General features: G+C 48.1%; 1 protein-coding gene across 1 annotated transcript in view; it reads right to left on the bottom strand.

The window, feature by feature from the left end:
• Positions 1 to 19,579, bottom strand: part of LOC116986075 — a 77,832-nt gene that overhangs the window by 30,606 nt on the left and 27,647 nt on the right. The window contains exons 4-6 of the mRNA XM_033041255.1: positions 13,646 to 13,784; positions 5,111 to 5,303; positions 4,272 to 4,334 (exon numbers count right to left, since the gene is read on the bottom strand). Of these exons, the coding sequence (XP_032897146.1) occupies positions 4,272 to 4,334; positions 5,111 to 5,303; positions 13,646 to 13,784 (395 nt within the window). The remainder of the gene's footprint in view (positions 1 to 4,271; positions 4,335 to 5,110; positions 5,304 to 13,645; positions 13,785 to 19,579) is intronic.

Below are 19,579 nucleotides of genomic sequence, written 5' to 3'. Positions count from 1 at the left end.
TCCAAGGGTTCATGTTTCCCATGATACCCTTTGTAATTAGTCTCACCAGTACAGCTTGTCCCTCTCGTTTCTTTAACGGAGAGGGAAAATACCCTCTTGGGTAAAGGTTGAACTGGTGGCAATTTTTATAGTATGAATTGTATTTTGTATCCACTAAAGCCATTGAGTATATACTGATCACTTGTTATAGACTCCCGTGCTTCTTAAAACAGGTGTAATCTCCCCCCTGTTAGTATTAAGCCCCTATTTTCTATACGTTGGTAGGAACCAGACCCACCTACCTCCATGGTTATGGGTATTCTTCTGTTTCCTGCCGGTCCAACGAGTCTTGCACGTTGTCTGACGTAGTGGTGGTGTTGGGGGGTGGCGCATTTTCCATGGGGCCTGCTCTGGGCCTTGGCCTGAAAGGCTTACGGGATTGGCATGCAGGACCCGAGCTTTCACCAGTACCATGAGGTGGACCCTCCTGGTGGACGCGTTAGAGGTACTGCTGACTGGTTTACGTGTGGTGCTCATTCAGACCCTGCCCTCTTGCGCCGATATTTTATACACTTCGTCCAGTTTTTGTGAGGTCGGCGTTCTTTGAGGGCAGGTTTTGTAACTTCCTGAGAAGTTGCGGAGCACTGCGAACTGTAGGTCAGGTGTTTTGCCATACTACCATGACCCTCTGGAAAGAGCATGCAAAAATGATAGCCGACGTCAGGGATATCAAATTCATTTTTTGATATTTTGGCTTTTTTAAAGCGATGCTCAATGTACCCTCCAATATGGTGGCCACTTTGAGTAAATGCAATTTAGGGGAAGCGTGATGAAATCCAACGCCTCATGACTACCTGTCTTGGAGATTTTTGAAAGAACAGGTAGTAAGCTGGCCATCAGTTGAGACTGAAAAGCCATCTCGCTGGTGGTGGAGCCACATAGTGGCCACACCCAGCAGCTCTTCCTGATCCTGTACCTCAAGCATACTCCCGATGTTGTTAAGCCAATGACCCCTCTTCATGACCAGCCCAGCCACTGGTCACCCCAAAGCTAACCACACTAAGGAGGAAGCGATGGGCAGTTCCTAGGCACTGTGGAGGGTATGCCTGAACCCTCCAGCGAGACTGCCCCTCACGTAGCGTGTCTCGCAGGAGCTCCTGCTCCAGGAGCCGCTCCAGGGGCTCAGGCGGCTGTCTCTCTCCCATGCGGGTGGAGAGACGTCCCCTCCGACAAGTCAGAAGCCACCGGCCGGATGCCTCTTCGGATGGCTAAACATCCAGCCCGCAGCTCAGGCACTAGCGGGACTGGGCTCGGCGCGGTGATGGGGATAGCGGAGCGCCCGGTAATTGTTCCTACCGCCTGTTATTCTAGAGCTTTTGTGCCTTGTAGAAGCGAGAGCGCCCCTCAAGCAGCGCGTCTCGCAGGCACCTGCTCCGAGAGCCGCTCCAGTGGCTCAGGCGGCTCTCTCTCCCCTCGTGCGGGTGGAGAGACGTCCCGTCCGAAATCGGCAACACCTGCCGGATGCCTCTTTGGGTGGCTATGCATCCAGCCCGCTGCTCAGGTACTAGCGGGCTGGGCTCGGCACGGTGTCGGGGAATAGCGGAACACCGGGTGAACGCTCCTACCGCCTGTTGCTGCCCCCCTCCCCCGACGGAAAACGTTCCTCCTTGAACGGGGGACAGTTTTGTTCCAGAGCCTTTTTCTCTGCCTGTAAAACACAAGCAGAAAAAGGCTCCCCTGTAATGGAAACCCGACCTCAGGGTACTCACCTGACGGTCCGGTTCATTCTGTAGCGGGAGCGCCTAACTCCCGCTGCAGCCGCTGTTGCACTGCTGCCGTTGATGCCGCGCATGCACGCTGAGTGGGTTCTTCACGTAGTCACTCACGTGACTCCGAAGTAAAATGCTATGTACGACAGTGATTGCAACTTCTACTGAAGTGTGGATGGCCGTTGGCTCGCTAGAAGCTCATCTGCCCTTTAACAGGTCTTATTTTTAGTCCTGCTCGGGGTCCACAGGTGGGGGAGACGGTTTAGGCGCCGACTATCTGACTCGTAACTCCTCTCTCTATTTCCCTACAAAACATTTGCTTTCCAAATGATGGGTGACCTTTTATATTTTGCTGGTGAAACGCTATAGATTAATCCACTAGAGAGGAGGAATTGGCTGGTTTCTTGAAACAAGACAATTCACTGGGATCAAGAAGATTTGCACGACATTCAATATGGCAGCATGATGAGGTCTTATGCATGGATGACATGCAAATGTAAAAAAATGAAAACAGGAGTAGGCCCTTTCACTATTCATTACAATCATGTCTGATCTTATAGCTCAATGCTATGTTTCTTCATTCACCCCATATTCCTTCATCCATTTAATATCCCCAGGTCCATAATCTCTGTCCTGAATATACACCTAATTGTAAAGATTTACCATCCTGTGGGTGAAGAATATTTTTTTCTCCGTTCCTCTTATTCTGAGACAGTTCTCTCTGGTTTTGACATGCATGGGGTTCCCTTGGGTGCTCCAGTTTCGTCACATCGCAAAAACATGCAGCATGGTAGATTAATTGGCCTCTGTGAATTGCCCCAAGTGTCCAGATGACTGGAAGAATCTGGGTCAGTTGATAGGATCCTAGGGAGAGTGTGTTCGAGGGAAAATCTCTCAAAAACTCCAGGATTTAGATGTGAGGTTAAACTATTTTATTTTCCCACAAAATAATAAAAATTAAGGGATGAATTGATTGAGTTGTTGAAAGAAATGGATAAGATAAATGGTAAGAAAGTCTTTTTTTTATAAGCAGGGTCATCTCAATCAATGAGATAAAACCTTAACATCATAGAGGGGCCATTTGGGAAATGAGTCAGAAACACAGGTGCATGCAAGTGGAGATAAAAAATAATTGCACAAATACTCACTCTCCCCAGTCCCACTCAATCTTCCCCCAGCTTTCTCTGTTCCTCACTCTCTTAATTTGTATCCCCTGACCTCATCTAAAGTAAAGTATCCTTTATTGTCATTCAGACCTTTCGGTCTGAACGAAATATCGTGCCTTGCAGTCATACATATAATAAAAATGACAAAAACACACAATAAACACAAATTTAACATCCACCCCAGTGAGTTCACCAGGCACCTCCTCACTGTGATGGAAGGCATGTCTTAAAGTCTTTGTTTCTTCCCTCCTTGTTCTCCCTCTGCGCCGAGGCAATCCAGGCTTCGGATGTTGTGACCGCGCCGGGTGATGGTAAGTAAAACCCCTGTCTCACGGTGCGAGTCGACCCACGAGTGACCCCGAGTTTAAAACAAATTTAACTCGTGGTAATCATGTACAATTAACATAGCGGGAACATCGGAACTCGTGGACGCAACTTAGCGACTTGTGGCACTAACAGCAGGTACCTGTGAAACTTGTTAACTCTTGAAAAATTTCAAACATATTTGAAGTTTTCCACGAGTCAAATTTACTGTTGAAGTTAAAAATTGAAACATTTAAACTCATAAGAACGCAGTGGCCCGTGAGTTTACCTTACTGACTCGTGAGTCTACCGTGGGCACTCTTTAACTCAGCGGACAGGCAGCATCTCTGGAGAGAAGGAATGGGTGACGGGATGACGTTTCCAAAATTCTGCTGCGTCTTTGTGTAACTCCAGCACTGTGTGTTCACTTTTTGTCAACCAGCATCTGCCCTTTCTTGTGTATTATATTATTTGTATCCGTGGCAGTTGATTGTCGCTCCCTTCAGTTTCCCAGGGGGACGGGACTGGTTGGGAGGGAAAGGTGAGTTGGGGTGACTTAGTACGGGAGACAAGTGTACTGACTGTGTGGGCAGACACTTTGGTAGTGATTGCCCATGGGGTTCACTGTCGAGGACTTCATAATGCAGGGAGCATTATAAACAGTGGAGCGATTAACCCTGGAAAGGGGGGAGATTTCTCTCTGAGTTGGACCCAGGAAACTGAAGCAGGAATTTTCTTGAAGTTATTAACGACAGATAAATGGATGGGAAGGGTTTAGAGGGCTATGGGCCACATGCAGGCAAATAGGACTACCGCAAGACGCCAACTTGGGCGGCACGGCCAAGCTCGGCCGAAGGACCTGTTTCCGTGTTCGCAGTCTCAGCTCCTGTTCTACCGAGCGTGTGGACGTGGACGGGTGGCTTGGTTGGCGGCGGCCCATGGTGTGGCAGAGCCGGCGTGCCCGCTGACTCCCACCCCCCCCCCCCCCCCCCCCCCCCGTGGCCACGCTGGGAGAAAGTCCCCGAGCACCTGCCCCGGGGCGACTGGCACTGACCTGCTGGCATCACCGACCTGAAGACGGTGCGAAGCTCCCGTGCCCGGTGCAATGGGCAGGGACCTGGAGAGGGGAGGGAATGGGGTCACACACATGGCCGGGAAGCAGAGGGGTGGGGGTGGGGGTAGCGACAGACAGGGCCAACAATGAGATGGAGAAAGACAGAAACACCGACGTGCAAAGGAGACCTACAATAGTGCACGATCTCTCTCGCGTTATGGCGGGTGATTGTCGCCTGCCGGCTGTTTCTGACGCTAAAGCCTTGGGATCATTGCCCTTCGTGTTGGCGTGGAAGGGGAGGGGGGTATTGTGCTGTTTGATCGCCCCCCTGCTATCTCAGGGACAGGGAGACAGCGGTTTTTGAGACTGGTGGGCAATGGACCACTACCAAAGTGTCTGCCCACACAGTCAGTACACCTCTCCCACACTTGTCTCCCGTACTAAGTCACCCCCCTCTCCCCTACCTCCCCCCCCCCCCACCTACCTTTCCCTCCCAACTCCAGTCCTGTCCCGACCCCCTGGGAGAGTGAAGGGAGCGACAATCAACTGCCACAGATACAAATAATGTCTTACATGAGAAAGGGCAGATGCTGGTTGACATAAAGTAAACACACAGTGCTGGGGTAACACAAAGACGCAGCAGAATTTTGGAAACGTCATCCCGTCACCTATTCCTTCTCTCCAGAGATGCTGCCTGTCCCGCTGAGTGACCATACTGAGGGAATTCCCACGTATATGAAGCAGAGAGAAACGTGAGTTCTACACGGCTCTGCTCGGCATTTGAGAATGCATTCGGTGGCTTGTACCCACTCCCCCTCACTGCTCACCCACCCACCCACCAAGCCAGCCAGCCGGACCTCTCCTCGTTACAGTGTCGGAAGCGACATTTCCAAGAGAATGGGGCAGAGAGCTGGGGCAGGGCTGGAATGGGAGCAGGGCAGATGAGGCACACCAAAGGAACAAACAAGTTGATGGCTGCAAGGGGCAGGCAGCAGAGGTCTTGTGCTCCAGCGAGGTAGACCGCTCTTCCCCCTGCCAATGCACACACAGAAAGATGAGAGCAGAGAATGATCCCAGCACTGGACGGTGCGCATTTTCCCTTTGTAGGTCATATCAATAGACGCGGCCGCGCCGATTTCTATCTTTAACTCAAACCCGCAGGATGGAGCTGTCTTCTTTAACACTGTTGCTTCGCCGCCACCGCCTGCTTGTTGCACAATGGCAGCGAGTGCGGGGCCGAGATCCTGCCTAGTTTTTTTAAGTTCTGAAATTGAATAACTTTCAATACTGAATTAGAATATACTTACTGTATGAGATGCTGTCCAGTTCCTCTATTTGATACATAAAACAGGCCTTCATTCACAGTTGGCTCAAGAGTAACTCGGGAGAGAAACTTCAAAACTCGGGAGGAACTTGGAACATCGCAGAAATGAGAAGTAAACGGCAAACTTAGTCATACCCTTGGGAACTCGGTTAAACTCTTGATCATAAACTTGGAATCTCGTACACAACCACGAGTCTTTCACTCGGGGTCACCTCGCACCGTGAGACAGGGCCATACGTCAGTCCCGCGGCTGAATCCAAGTGCTGCGAATGGTCCGGTTCAAACTCCGCGGCCCGGGGTGGTCGAAGCTGCCGCCCTCCAGTCCAGCGGATGCAGCTGATGTTGCGGGAGCTCCGGAAAAACAGGTCACCAACCTGTAACCTGCGAGCTCCCAACGATGTCGTCCACTGGCCCGCGGCCAAGCCTCCGAAGTCAGGTCCGCCGCCGGAACGCCACCACAGTTCCGAGGTCGGGTCTCCGGAACGCCGCCGCTGCCACAGCGCCGAGGTCGGGTCGCCGCTGCCGGCCGAACATCGGAACGCTGCCACAGCACCGAGGTCGGGTCGCCGCTGCCGGCGGAACACCGGAACGCTGCCACAGCCCCGAGGCCGCCAGCTCCGCCATTAGGATTCGGCGCAGACGGAGACGAAGACGAAGACGGGGGATACGACAAGAAAAGTTGCATCCCCCGAAGGAAGAGACCAAAAACATTTTTCTTCCCCCCCCCCCCCCCCCCCCACACACATACACAACCTAATAAACCAAAATTAACTAAAACTAAAAGGACAACAACAAAAAATAAAAAAACAGACGGACTGCAGGCGAGCCGCAGCTGCTAAGGCAGCTCCGCCACTTAGGATCTCTCACATCCTAAGTCCCTCTGACTCTCTTCCCTCTCACTATCACTCTCTCAATTCCCTTACTTTCCCTGTCTCCAGGGCTGCCAATTCTCACGCTTTGAGCATGCGAATCACGCCCTCAAGCAAACTCACGATCTCACGCTGATCAGAAATTTCTCACGCTCTGTGGCGAGAAATTCTGTGATCAACGAAAATGTCAAAACTCGGATAAACTGCATGGTCCGCGGGTGTTGGAGAGCCGGGGCTGAGGGAGGGATGGGAACAGAACCAGCGGCGGAAACAGATGCGGGGAGCCGGGACTGGCGAGTGTTTGCGGGACTGTCGAGTGTTTGCGGGGCTAGCGAGTCGCTCGCTGCAGCTCCGGCCATGGAGCAGTGCAAGTCCCGGGCCGTCGGAGGCGTAAGAAGCGTTGCGCCGCTGCCGCTAGAGTCTCCGTGCCGAAGGGACAGACTCTCAAAGGGAGGTGGAGAGAGAGATGGGAAGGAGACAGGGGGGGAGAGAGAGGGGGGGGGGGTGAGAGGAGAGAGAGGGGAGAGACAGAGGGGGAGTGAATGGAGAGAGAGAAGAGGGAGAGGGGTGGAGAGAGGGGAGGAGAGGTAGGGGAGAGAGAGGGGGGAAAGTGAGGTGGGAGAGTGAGGTGGGAGAGAGGGGGGAGAGAGAGGGGGGAGAGGGAAGAGGGAGAGGGAAGAGAGAGAGGGAGGAGAGAATGGGAGAGAGGGGGAAGTGGGAGAGGGGGAAAGAGAAACGGGGAAAGAGAAAGAGGAGAGAGACAGAGGAGAAAGAGAGAGGGGAGAGAGCCAGTGGGAGAGTGAGGTGGGAGGGAGAAATGGGGAGAGAGAGGAGGAGAGATAGATGAGAGAGAGGGGGGAAGAGAGAGAGGTGAGAGGAGTGACAGAGAGAGGGAAGAGAGAGAGGGGAGAGTGTGGAGAGGGGAGATAGAGAGGGGGAGAAAGAGAGGGGGAAGCGAGGGGGAGAGAGATGAGAGAGAAGAGGGGGGGAGAGAGAAGAAAGGGGAGAGGGAGTTAGGGGAAAGAGGGAGAGGGGAGAGAGGAGATGAGAGAGCGGGGGGAGAGTGAGGTGGGAGGGAGAGAGTGGAGAGAGAGAGGGGAAGAGAGGGAGAGAGAGGGGGGAGAGAGAGTGGGGAGAGAGAGTGGGGAGAGAGAGTGGGGAGAGAGAGTGGGGAGAGGGAAGGTGAGAGAGGGGAGAGAGAGGGGGTGAGAGGAGAGAGGTGAGAGAGAGGGGGAGGGGAGAGATAGAGGGGGAGAGAGGGGGGGGCTTGAGAGGAGAGAGGGATGAGAGTGAGGTGGGAGAGAGAGAGAGAGGGGAGAGAAAGAGGTGGAGAGAGAGGGGAGGGAGAGAGTGGGAGAGAGAGAGGAAAGAGAGAGGGGGACAGAGAGAGGAGAGAGAGGGGGGGGGTAGAGGCAGGGCTGCCAACTCCCATCCATTGAGCGTGAGAATCACGCATTTCACCAAATTCTAACGCTGATCACAAATTTCTCTCGCTCTGTTGTGAGAAATTCTGTGATCAACGAAAATGTCAAAACTCATATCAACTGCATGGGCCGCGGGTGTTGGAAGCAGAAGCAGCGGCGGGGACAGATGCGGACGGGGAGCGGGGCTGGCGAGTTGCTCACTGCAGCTCCGGCCATGGAGCAGCCTCAGTGCAAGAGTCCCGGGCCGTCGGAGGCGTCGAAGCATTGCGCCGCTGCTTTGAGAGTCTCTGTGCCGAATTTGCCCAGGTGACCGGCATGGATCAGGCTGCGGCTCGGTGCATCCTGGAGGACAACCAGTGGCTGCTGGAAGTAAGTACCAAGCACTGGGAAGAAACGGTGGAAGATAGTGGACTTCAAATGGGGGTGGTTGGTGAAAGCATCCTGCTTGCTTGCTAGATTTTCACTTACTGTAACTGCAGGAAAATGTTCCCGATGTTGGGGGCTTTTCAGAACCATGGGTCACAGTTTAAAAATAAAGGGGGGGCCAGTTAGGACTGAGATGAGAACAAACTTTCTTCACGCAGAGAGTTGTGAATCTGAGGATTTCTCTGCCACAGAAGGCAGTGCAGGCCAATTCACTGGATGTTTTCAAGAGAGAGTTACATTTAGTTATTGGGGCTAACGACATCAAGGGATATGGGGAAAAAACAGGAAAGAGGTGCTGATTTTAGATGAATAGCCATGATCATATTGAATGGCAGTGCTGGCTCGAAGGACCGATGGCCTATTCCTGCACCTATTTTCTAAGTTTTCCAGGCTTGAGTATATGGCAATAAAACTCGACCACTTGATTTTGAAGCATCATGCATGGTGGAGGTATAATGTAGTCATAGTGATACAATGTGAAAACAGGCCCTTTGGCACAACTTGCCCACACCCGCCAACATGTCCCAGCTACGCTACCTGCTTTTGGTCCATACCTCCAAACCTGTCCTATCCATGTATCAGTTCAACTTTTTCTTAAATGTTGGGATGTTCCCTGCCTCAATTACCTCCTCTGGCAGCTTGTTCCATACACCCATCACCCTTTGTGTGGATAAAGTTACCCCTTAAAAAGTTACCTCTTAAAAATACTTCATACAAAAAACATTGAAATCATACTTCTGCAGTGCACTAAAACATGATTTGAATACATCAAATTTCAAAAAGTTCCTACCCTGGGAGGGGACACACCCTTTTTCCACACCCTCTCCTCACTCGGTTGCTCCACTCCCTCACCATATTGCACAATTTCAAGCTGTAAAATGCAAATGTTCCGTACCAATGGGAGGGGGACGCCCTCTCCCCCTCCCCTCCCCCCCCCCCCCCCCCCCCCCCCCCCCCCCCCCCCCCCCCCCCCCCCCCTACCCCGGTCGCTATGCTCCCTCGGGCTTGGTCTCTCACAATTTCTCACTCCCAACTCTCACCCAATGTTGGCAGCCCTGCCTCCCTCGCTCCTACTCCCTGCGTTCCCCAGCTCTACCACGCTTCTCCAATAACCCAGAACCTCATCCAAACCCTCATCCCCATTTGAGCCTTCGGCTCAATATCCTAAAAAGTGGGAGAAATAATGAAATAATCGCCGCGGACATTGTATGGGAAAACAACCAATTAACAAAACAACGACAGGGTCTAACAGGGTGGGATTGCTGCTTCCTACCGGGTTATAGATGGGCAGATGGTTCGTCATCTTGCTGGCTCTCTGCTTCCTTCTTTCTGCTCCGGCGATTCTGAGCCACGAATTGAACTTACGAGTATTTTGTAGTATCTCTTATATAGTATAGCAGGAGATAAACGTGGGGTGGGAACGCCCTCTCTCAGCCCGGAAATATATTAATTTCCTCCAGTACTTTCTGGTTTGCTCAGAGTTCAACCTCTGCAGATTGACTAGAAATTGTATCTGGCAGATACAATATGTTCGTGGAAGTCAGTGGTTATTTGAAAATGAGTCCAATGAACTTATTTTGTTCTCATTTCCATCTGTGCCACTCAGATCTCATTTTTTAAGCATGCCTTATATTCTTAACTTCTACAAAGTTCTATAGATGCTCCATGTTAAAGCAAACAATTGGGTTGCATCACAGCACCCCAGAGACCCGGGTTCATCCTCACCTCGGATGCCTTCTGTGTGTAGTTTGGACGTTCTCCCAGTGCCCACATGGGTTTTCTCCGAGTGCTCTGGTTTCCACCCACATCCTAAAGATGCGCAGGTTGTGCAGGGTTGAAGGTTAATTGCCTGCTGTAAATTGCCCCTGGTGTGTAGAAAGTATACAAATCATCCTCTACGATAATCCTCAATACTGGTGCTCGGCAAGGATGCGTTGTCAGCTCCCTTCTCCCAATGTCTGCAAGACTAAGGAGTTAGTGATAGACTTCAGGCAACGAAGCGGTACGCATGCCCCGGTATGCATTCACAGCTCCTAAATAATTGTATAGCGTAGTATTATCTTATCTGATTGAATAGCATGCAAAACAAAGCTTTCAGGGTACCTCCGTGTACATTACAATAATACACCTAAACCATCTTCATTAAAGTGTTTACCAGATGCCATCATGAACATTGGAATCACCTGGATGACAATCTCACCTACCCAGAGATATTCCCTTTGTCCTATCCACCCGCACACTATTTTTAACTTAAAATTAACTTGGACCCACGTGAAAACCAGATTCAGGGTACAGGTGTCAGGGGTTATGGGGAGGGCAGGAGAATGGGGTTAGATGAGAGGGATAGATCAGCCATGGTTGTATGACAGTGTAGACCTGATGGGCCAAATGGCCTAATTCTGCTCCTATCAGTCGAGAGTGTGAAGCCAGGGTTTCATCTACAGCTCCAGGGATCAGCAATAGAGCCACACAGCACAGAAACAAGTCCCTTAGCCCAACTCATCCATGCCAAATAAGATGCCCCAACTAAACTAGTCTCATTTGCCACGTTTGACCCATATCCCTGTAAAACCTCCCAATGGACCATGTGTGCATTTGTGACCAGTGGCAGGGTTCAACTGCTTTCATGTTTCTCTCTCCGTCTATAATAAATAGGTTCTCTGAAAATATTTGAACTGTATGGCCAACTTAATAATTCAGACTTAAAGGGTACATAAACCATGCAACACTTATATACTTATTCTGGTGTACAGTCTTGCACTCTTATACTTGATGTATAGTAGAATTGCCACTGAACTGGATGCAAAAATAATTTCACTGTGCTTAGATATATGTGACAATAAAGTACCATTGAAACACTGAGTTTGGACAACATCCAATAGCCCAGGGAACCGGCCAGTTTGACACTAAAACCACACGATGCCAGATTATCGAATGGCCACCCTCTGTTGGGGCCGAATGGGCTGCTGCTGTCCTGCTGGGTCTGGTCTGGCGGGAGAGCCCTCCACTCTTGCACCTACTCGCCGACAGGGCTGCCAACTCGAACGCATTGAGCGTGAGACTAACGCATTTGAGGAAATTCTCACGCTGATGACAAGTTCTCACGCTCAAAAAAATATTTAAAAAACATATATGCATAAAGTCACACACCGCACACTCACCAATGAGAATAGTTTTTTTTTGTCGGCGAGTTCCCCGTAAAGATCGAGCAAAAGATGAGGCATCGCTCACACCTCCCACCCTCACCTCCGGCGACTCTTTGTTTACAGAAGCCAATTAGACTCCGGAGCCAGGAGCGGACCGGGTGTGTGGGGGCGTCGGTGCCGCCTCCGGAGCCGCGGGGATGAATCTCGGGCTATAGCTGCGCTCCGATACCCGACCCCCCGTGTCACTGACCCTCACCTCCCCCGGGTCACTGACCCTCACCTCCCCCGGGTCACTGACCCTCACCTCCCCCGGACCCCAGCTGGACACAGAGCACCTGGGCCAGCCCGCATTCCCGGGGAGGGTGGGGAGGGAAACGCTCCCCGGGCATCGCCAAGTCTCCGCACACTTCGGGTGTTGTCGCCGCTTCACTGACACACACTCACACACAACCTAACACACACACTCACACACAACCTAACACACATCCTTACACACACACTGGCACACACAAGGTTTAAAGGGATACGGGTAAATGGGACTAGTTTAGATGGGGCATCTTGATCTGCATGGACAAGTTGGGATGAAGGGCCTGTTTCCATACTGTAAGACTATGACACACTGTAGAAAGGGTGCAATTGCTCTGGAGAGGATCCAGGAGCGATTTATGAACATATTGGCAAAGCTGGAATTTTTGTTTCACTTTGAAGAAAGATTTGATAACTGGGATTGTATTCTCTGCAGCAACAGAGGTGAAGAAAATACTTATTTGAGGTGAATAATATTATGAGAATAGGACCTGTTTCGCTTAATAAAGAGTGTAAGAAGGAACTGCAGATGGAGGTTTAAACTGAAGATAGACACTAAAAACTGGAATAACTCAGCAGGACAGGCATCTCTGAGAATAGGTGATGTTTCAGGTCGAGACCTTCAGACTGAAGAGGTTGAAAACCAGCCATAAAACACAATGACTGGAGATGTGTGTTATCCAACTAAAGGCAGAAATCAGAATCATGTGTTCATCTTTATTGATGCGTCACCATAATAAATATTACAGAAAAAAATTAATGGGGTGGCACGGTGGCGCAGCGGTAGAGTTGCTGCCTTGCAGCACCACAGACACAGATTTGATCCTCACTTCAGGTGCTGTCTGTACAGTATTTGTACATTCTCCTTATGACCACATGGTTTTCTGTGGAAATTCCAGATTCTCCCACATCTGAAAGAAGTGCAGGTTTGTAGGTTAATTGGCTTCTGTAAATTGTCCCTGGCGTGTAGGATACAACTGGTGTATGATAGATTGCGATCAGTGTCGACTTGGTGGGCCGAAGGGCCTGTTTCCATATATATGTTTTACATATATATCTTAATTTCATTGAAGCATATACGGTTGAATATGTGGCATTATTTTCATCTTGTTTCTATAGTCAAAGGGTAAGGTTAATTGATTTATTTGTGCAGAGCAGTGATGGAAGTCTGACTCCTCTTGCCTCGTTTCTATGTTTTTGTTTCTCTATATATGCATAACAGCATGAATTATAATCTGATTTCCATACATGAATATACTAAGGTCATACTAAGGAATAAACCAAATTTCGTTTGAACCTCATGTGAGGTTCAAATGACAAATAAATGATATTGTATTGTATTGTATGTGCTGCACCTGTTGATCAGACTGGCTCTACTGTGAAATGTAATTAGGAATGTAGTTGAGCCTAACCTTATTCACACCTAATCCAATTTGAAGCATAAATGTTGCATCAAGTGTAAGTTAAAAGAATGCACCAGATTCCACAATTTCAAACTGAAAAATGCGAAAACTTCCTACCGTGGGAGGGGGGACACCGCCCTCCCAACCCCCCTCCCCCCCACTTCCTCGGATGCTGCACACCATCGCAATTTCTCACTCTCACCTCTCACCCAATGTTGGCAGCCCTGCTACTCGCTCATATCCCCACATCCTCACCCACCCCCAGCCACACACCCATTCACACACACGCACACCTTTACCCTCACACGACACCTCACCCACATCCACACTCTCACCACGCACTCACCCACTCTCACACGCCTCCTCATATCCACACACCCTCACGCAACCCCACAAACCCATCCTCACCCACACCCATCAGTCTCCGGTCGGGGCCATGACCAGCCCCCGGGCCACTCATTTGTAGAAGCTGATACTCCTGTTGTCCGCCGCCAGCTGGCCCGCGTGCCACGTGCACTCCCTCACCGCGCAGTTCTTGGGCATGGCGCGCACGGCCAACGGCTTCCCGTTCAAATTCAAACCAAATAGTTTGGTATTGGTGGCGGCATTGATTGGCTTTGATTAGCAATGTCACAAAATTTTGAGATTTTAAAAATCAAGTCTGCAATTTATCCCATCAGATAAAGCATAAAAAGAAGTTTAATTTGACACCTTATAACCATATAACAATTACAGCACGGAAACAGGCCATCTCGACCCTTCTAGTCCGTGCCGAACACGTATTCTCCCCCAGTCCCATCTACCTGCGCTCAGACCATAACCCTCCATTCCTTTCCCGTCCATATAACTATCCAATTTATTTTTAAATGATAAAAATGAACCTGCCTCCACCACCTTCACTGGAAGCTCATTCCACACAGCCACCACTCTCTGAGTAAAGAAGTTCCCCCTCATGTTACCCCTAAACTTCTGTCCATTAATTCTCAAGTCATGTCCCCTTGTTTGAATCTTCCCTACTCTCAGTGGGAAAAGCTTATCCACGTCAACTCTGTCTATCCCTCTCATCATTTTAAAGACCTCTATCAAGTCCCCCCTTAACCTTCTGCCCTATCTACATGAGATTCCACTTTCAGGGAACTGTGCACAGTTATTCCCAGATCCCTCTGTTCACCTGCATTCTTCAATTCCCTACCATTTACCATATACGTCCTATTTTGATTTGTCCTGCCAAGATGTAGCACCTCACACTTATCAGCATTAAACTCCACCTGCCATCTTTCAGCCCACTCTTCCAACTGGCATAAATCTCTCTGTAGACTTTGAAAATCTATTTCATTATCCACAACCCCACCTATCTTAGTATCATCTGCATACTTACTAATCCAATTTACCACACCATCATCCAGATCATTGATGTACATGACAAACAACAGTGCACCCAACACAGATCCCTGTGGCACCCCATTAGTCACTGGCCTCCAACCTGACAAACAACCATCCACCATTACTCTCTGGCATCTCCCATTCAGCCACTGTTGAATCCATCTTGCTACTCCACCATTAATACCCAACAATTGAACCTTCTTAACCAACCTTCCGTGAGGAACCTTGTCAAAGGCCTTACTGAAGTCCATATATACAACATCCACTGCTTTATCCTCATCAATTTCCCGAGTAACCTCTTCAAAAAATTCAAGAAGATTAGTCAAACACGACCTTCCAGGCACAAATCCATGTTGACTGTTCCTAATCAGACCCTGTTTATCCAGATGCTTATATATATTATCTCTAAGTATCCTTTCCATTAATTTGCCCACCACTGACGTCAAACTAACAGGTCTATAATTGCTAGGTTTACTCTTAAACCCCTTTTTAAACAATGGAACAACATGCGCAGTACGCCAATCCTCCGGCACTATTCCCGTTTCTAATGACATTTGAAATATTTCTGTCATAGCCCCTGCTATTTCTACCCTAACTTCCCTCAATGTCCTAGGGAATATCCTGTCCAGACCTGGAGACTTATCCACTTTTATATTTCTCAAAAGTATGTACTTCCTCTTCTTTGAATCTCATAGTGTCCATAGCTACTCTACTTGTTTCCCTTACCTCACATAATTCAATATCCTTCTCCTTGGTGAATACCGAAGAAAAGAAATTGTTCAATATCTCCCCCATCTCTTTTGGCTCTGCAGATAGCTGTCCACTCTGACTCTCTAATGGACCAATTTTATCCCTCGTTATCCTTTTGCTATTAATATAGCTGTAGAAACCCTTTGGATTTACTTTCACCTTACTTGCCAAAGCAACCTCATATCTTCTTTTAGCTTTTCTAATTTCTTTCTTAAGATTCTTTTTACATTCTTTATACTCCTCAAGCACCTCATTTACTCCATGCTGCCTATAAATATTGTAGATCTCTCTCTTTTTCCGAACCAAGTGTCCAATTTCCCTTGAAAACCATGGCTCTTTCCAATTTTTACTATTTCCTTTCAACCGAACAGGGACATAAAGATTCTGTACTCTTAAAATTTCACCTTTAAATGTCTTCCATTTCTCTTCCACATCTTTCCCATAAAACAAACTGTCCCAATTTACTTCTTTTAAATCCTTTCGCATCTCCTCAAAGTTAGCCTTTCTCCAATCAAAAATCTCAACCCTAGGTCCAGTTCTGACCCTCTCCATAATTATATTGAAACTAATGGTATTGTGATCACTGGTCCCGAACTGTTCCCCAACGCATACCTCTGCCACCTGACCCGTCTCATTTCCTAACAGGAGGTCCAGCACCGCCCCTTCTCTAGTAGGTACTTCTATGTATTGCTGCAAAAAACTATCCTGCACACATTTTACAAACTCCAACCCATCCAGCCCATTTACAGAATGTGTTTCCCAGTCTATGTGTGGAAAATTGAAATCTCCCACAATCACTACCTTGTGCTTACTACTAATATCTGCAATCTCCTTACATATTTGCTCTTCCAATTCTCGCTCCCCATTTGGCGGTCTATAATACACCCCTATAAGTGTTGCTACCCCTTTCCCATTTCTCAGTTCCACCCAAATAGCCTCCCTAGACGAGCCCTCTAATCTATCCTGCCAAAGCACTGCTGTAATATCTTCCCTGATAAGCAATGCAACACCTCCACCTCTTGCCCCTCCAATTCTATCACACCTGAAGCAATGAAATCCTGGAATATTTAGTTTCCAATCACAGCCCTCCTGCAACCATGTTTCACTGATCGCCACAACATCATACTTCCAGGTGTCACTTTCATATCTTCAGTATTAAAAAGGTTATGGCCATTTTCATACTCTGAAAATTGCATCTTGTTCCCTATTGATTTTCCATTGACTTAACACATAAGCTGTGATCGAGGACAGTCTAAAGCCCATAACTTTATTAAAAATTAATAGAACCGGATGAAATTTTCAGTTATTATAGATTGAAGTATTCTGAAACAAATATTAAACAATCTTACTTGGATGACCTGAAATTAAAGCATATAATTAGTTACTTACCCAATTGTAGCTAATTCCAAAATTCAATTACTAGATCTTAACATCTATCCATTTCTTAAGGAAAGATTAACATTTTTAAATAGCCTAAGTGTCCAAAGAACATTCACACAAGAATTCACAATAAAACATGATTTTTAAATCTCATTGACATTAATTTATAGGCCAATGGAAGGGATTTAGTGTTCAATTACTGTAAATTAATGGCCATTTAAATCAGCCATTAAATGGGATTCTGTGGAACACGCTGGTTTAGAACGCTGCCATTGCAGTGAATTTGTGCCCCACGTCGGCATGAAAGATACTGCCGGTTCAGACGGGCCCCCAAGTCAGCTACTCGCAACATAAAATTATGTATAAAGGGATTTTAAGAAGCCCTTTTTAATGTAAAAATAAACAACCTACCTTGCGTTGTCCCCTACATGAGATCCGTCCCGTTGTCGGGGTTCGCGGCTTTAGTGGATGATTTTTAATCTACTTTAACAATTAAATAACCCAATTTAGTTTAAAAATACCTGCAGCGAACGAATTTCGCAACGATTTTTTGTCTGCAACTAAGTAGGCTGAACAACCTCGATTTCAACAGCCTAGAGAAAATCGCGTTTTAAACCCCCCCCCCCCTCAAAGGCGCCAAAGTCGCGCACACGGACAGCAGCAGAACTGCAGCGCCACTGAAGGTAAGTTTTGCAACATACCTACATTGAAATTTAGTAAACAGCGCGGAAACAGACCCTTCGGCCCACCGGGTCCGCGCCTACCAGCACATTAACACAACGTCTTTGTGGGAGGAAACCAAACCCACGCAGGTCACGGGGAGAACGTACAAAACTCCGTCCAGACAGCATCCGTGGTCTGGATCGAACCCGGGTCTCTGGCGCTGCATTCGCTGTAAGGCAGCAATTCTACTGCTGGCCACCGTTACCGCCCGATGTAAGAGCCTGGAAGTCTTGATGAAGTTTTATAGGACTTTGTTTAGACTGCATTTGGAGTATTGCCTGCAGTTCAGGTTGCACCAATAAAGGGATGATGTGGAAGCTTTGGAAAGTGTAGAGAGAGGGTTTATTGAATCATTGAATGATGCCTGCATTAGATGGCATTCTCTACAAGAGTTGGATACACTTGGATTGTGTCTGCTGATACGCTGCAGGTTGAAGGGGAGACCTGATAGAAGATTTCAATATGCAGGTAGACTGGGAAAATCAGGTTGTTTCAGGACCCCAAGAAAGGGAGTTTGTAGAATGCCTCCGAGATGGATTCTTAGAGCAGCTTGTAATGGAATTCTGGATTTAGTGTTGTCCAATGAACCAGATATGATAGGAGAACTCGAGGTAAAGGAACCGCTTGGAGGTAGTGATCATAATATGATTAGTTTTAATCTGCAATTTGAGAAGATTAATCGGAAGTTGTCGGAAGTGGCAGTGATGCAGTTGAACAAAGGGGACTATGAAGGCATGAGAGGGGAGCTGGCCAAAGTAGACTGGAATGGGATCCTAGCAGGAGACACTGGATCATTTCATTCCAAAAAGGAAGAAATGAAGAAAGGGAAGTAGGAGGCAACCGTGGCTGACAAGAGAAGTTAGGGATAGAATAAAACTAAAAGAAAAGATGTATAACACAGCAAAGAGTAGCCGGAAGCCAGAGGATTGGGAAACTTTCATAGGATAACAGAAGGAAACAAAACGGGCAATACGGGCTGAAAAGATGAAGTACGAGGGAAACCTGGCCAGGAATATAAAGAAGGACATTGAAAGCTTCTTTAGATATTTTAAGGGAAAAAGAGTAGCAAAGTCAAATGTGGGTCCATTGAAGGCAGACACGGGTGAAATTATTATGGGCAACAAGGAAATGGCAGAAGAGTTGAATAGGTACTTCGGATCTGTCTTCACTAAGGAAGACACAAACAATCTCCCAGATGTACTGGAGAACAGAGGATCTAAGGGGGTAGAGGAACTGAAAGAAATTTTCATTAGGCGAGAAATGGTATTGGGTAGGCTAATGGGACTGAAGGATGATAAATCCCCTGGGCCTGATGGTCTGCATCCCGGGGTCCTCAGGGAGGTGGCTCTAGAAATAGTGGACGCATTGGTGATCATTTTCCAATGTTCAATAGATTGAGGATCAGTTCCTGTGGATTGGAGGATAGCTAATGTTATCCCACTTTTTAAGCAAGGAGCGAGAGAGAAAACGGGGAATTACAGGCCAGTTAGCCTGACTTCGGTGGTGGGAAAGATGCTGGAGTCAATTATTAAAGAGGTAATAATGGGGCATTTGGGTAGCAGTAAAAGGATTAGTCCAAGTCAACATGGATTTATGAAAGGGAAATCATGCTTGACTAATCTTCTGGAATTTTTTGAGGATGTGACAAGTAAAATGGATGAAGGGGTGCCAGTGGATGTAGTGTATCTAGACTTTCAGAAAGCCTTTGATAAGGTCCCGCATGGGAGACTGGTGACTAAAATTAGAGCACATGGTATTGGGAGTAGGGTGTTGACATGGATAGAAAATTGGTTGGCAGACCGGAAGCAAAGAGTAGGAGTGAACGGATCCTTTTCAGAATGGCAGGCAATGGCGAGTGGAGTGCCGCAAGGCTCGGTGTTGGGACCGCAACTGTTTACCATATATTAATGTTTTGGAAGAGGGCATTAGGAGCAACACTAGCAAGTTTGCGGATGACACAAAGATGGGTGACAGTGTGAACTGTGAAGAGGATGTTATAGAGGTGACCTGGACAGGTTGAGTGAGTGGGCAGATGCGTGGCAGATGCAGTATAATATAGATAAATGTGAGGTTATCCACTTTGGCAGCAAAAACAAGGGGGCAGATTATTATCTCAATGGGGTTAGGCTAGGTAAGGGGGAGGTGCAGCGAGACCTGGGCGTCCTTGTACACCG

The sequence above is a fragment of the Amblyraja radiata genome, chromosome 23, assembly GCF_010909765.2.
Source record: "Amblyraja radiata isolate CabotCenter1 chromosome 23, sAmbRad1.1.pri, whole genome shotgun sequence".
Classification (NCBI taxonomy): Eukaryota; Metazoa; Chordata; class Chondrichthyes; order Rajiformes; family Rajidae; genus Amblyraja; species Amblyraja radiata.
Note: the sequence above shows the minus strand (reverse complement) of the source record. Positions and strands in the feature narration are given on the sequence as shown.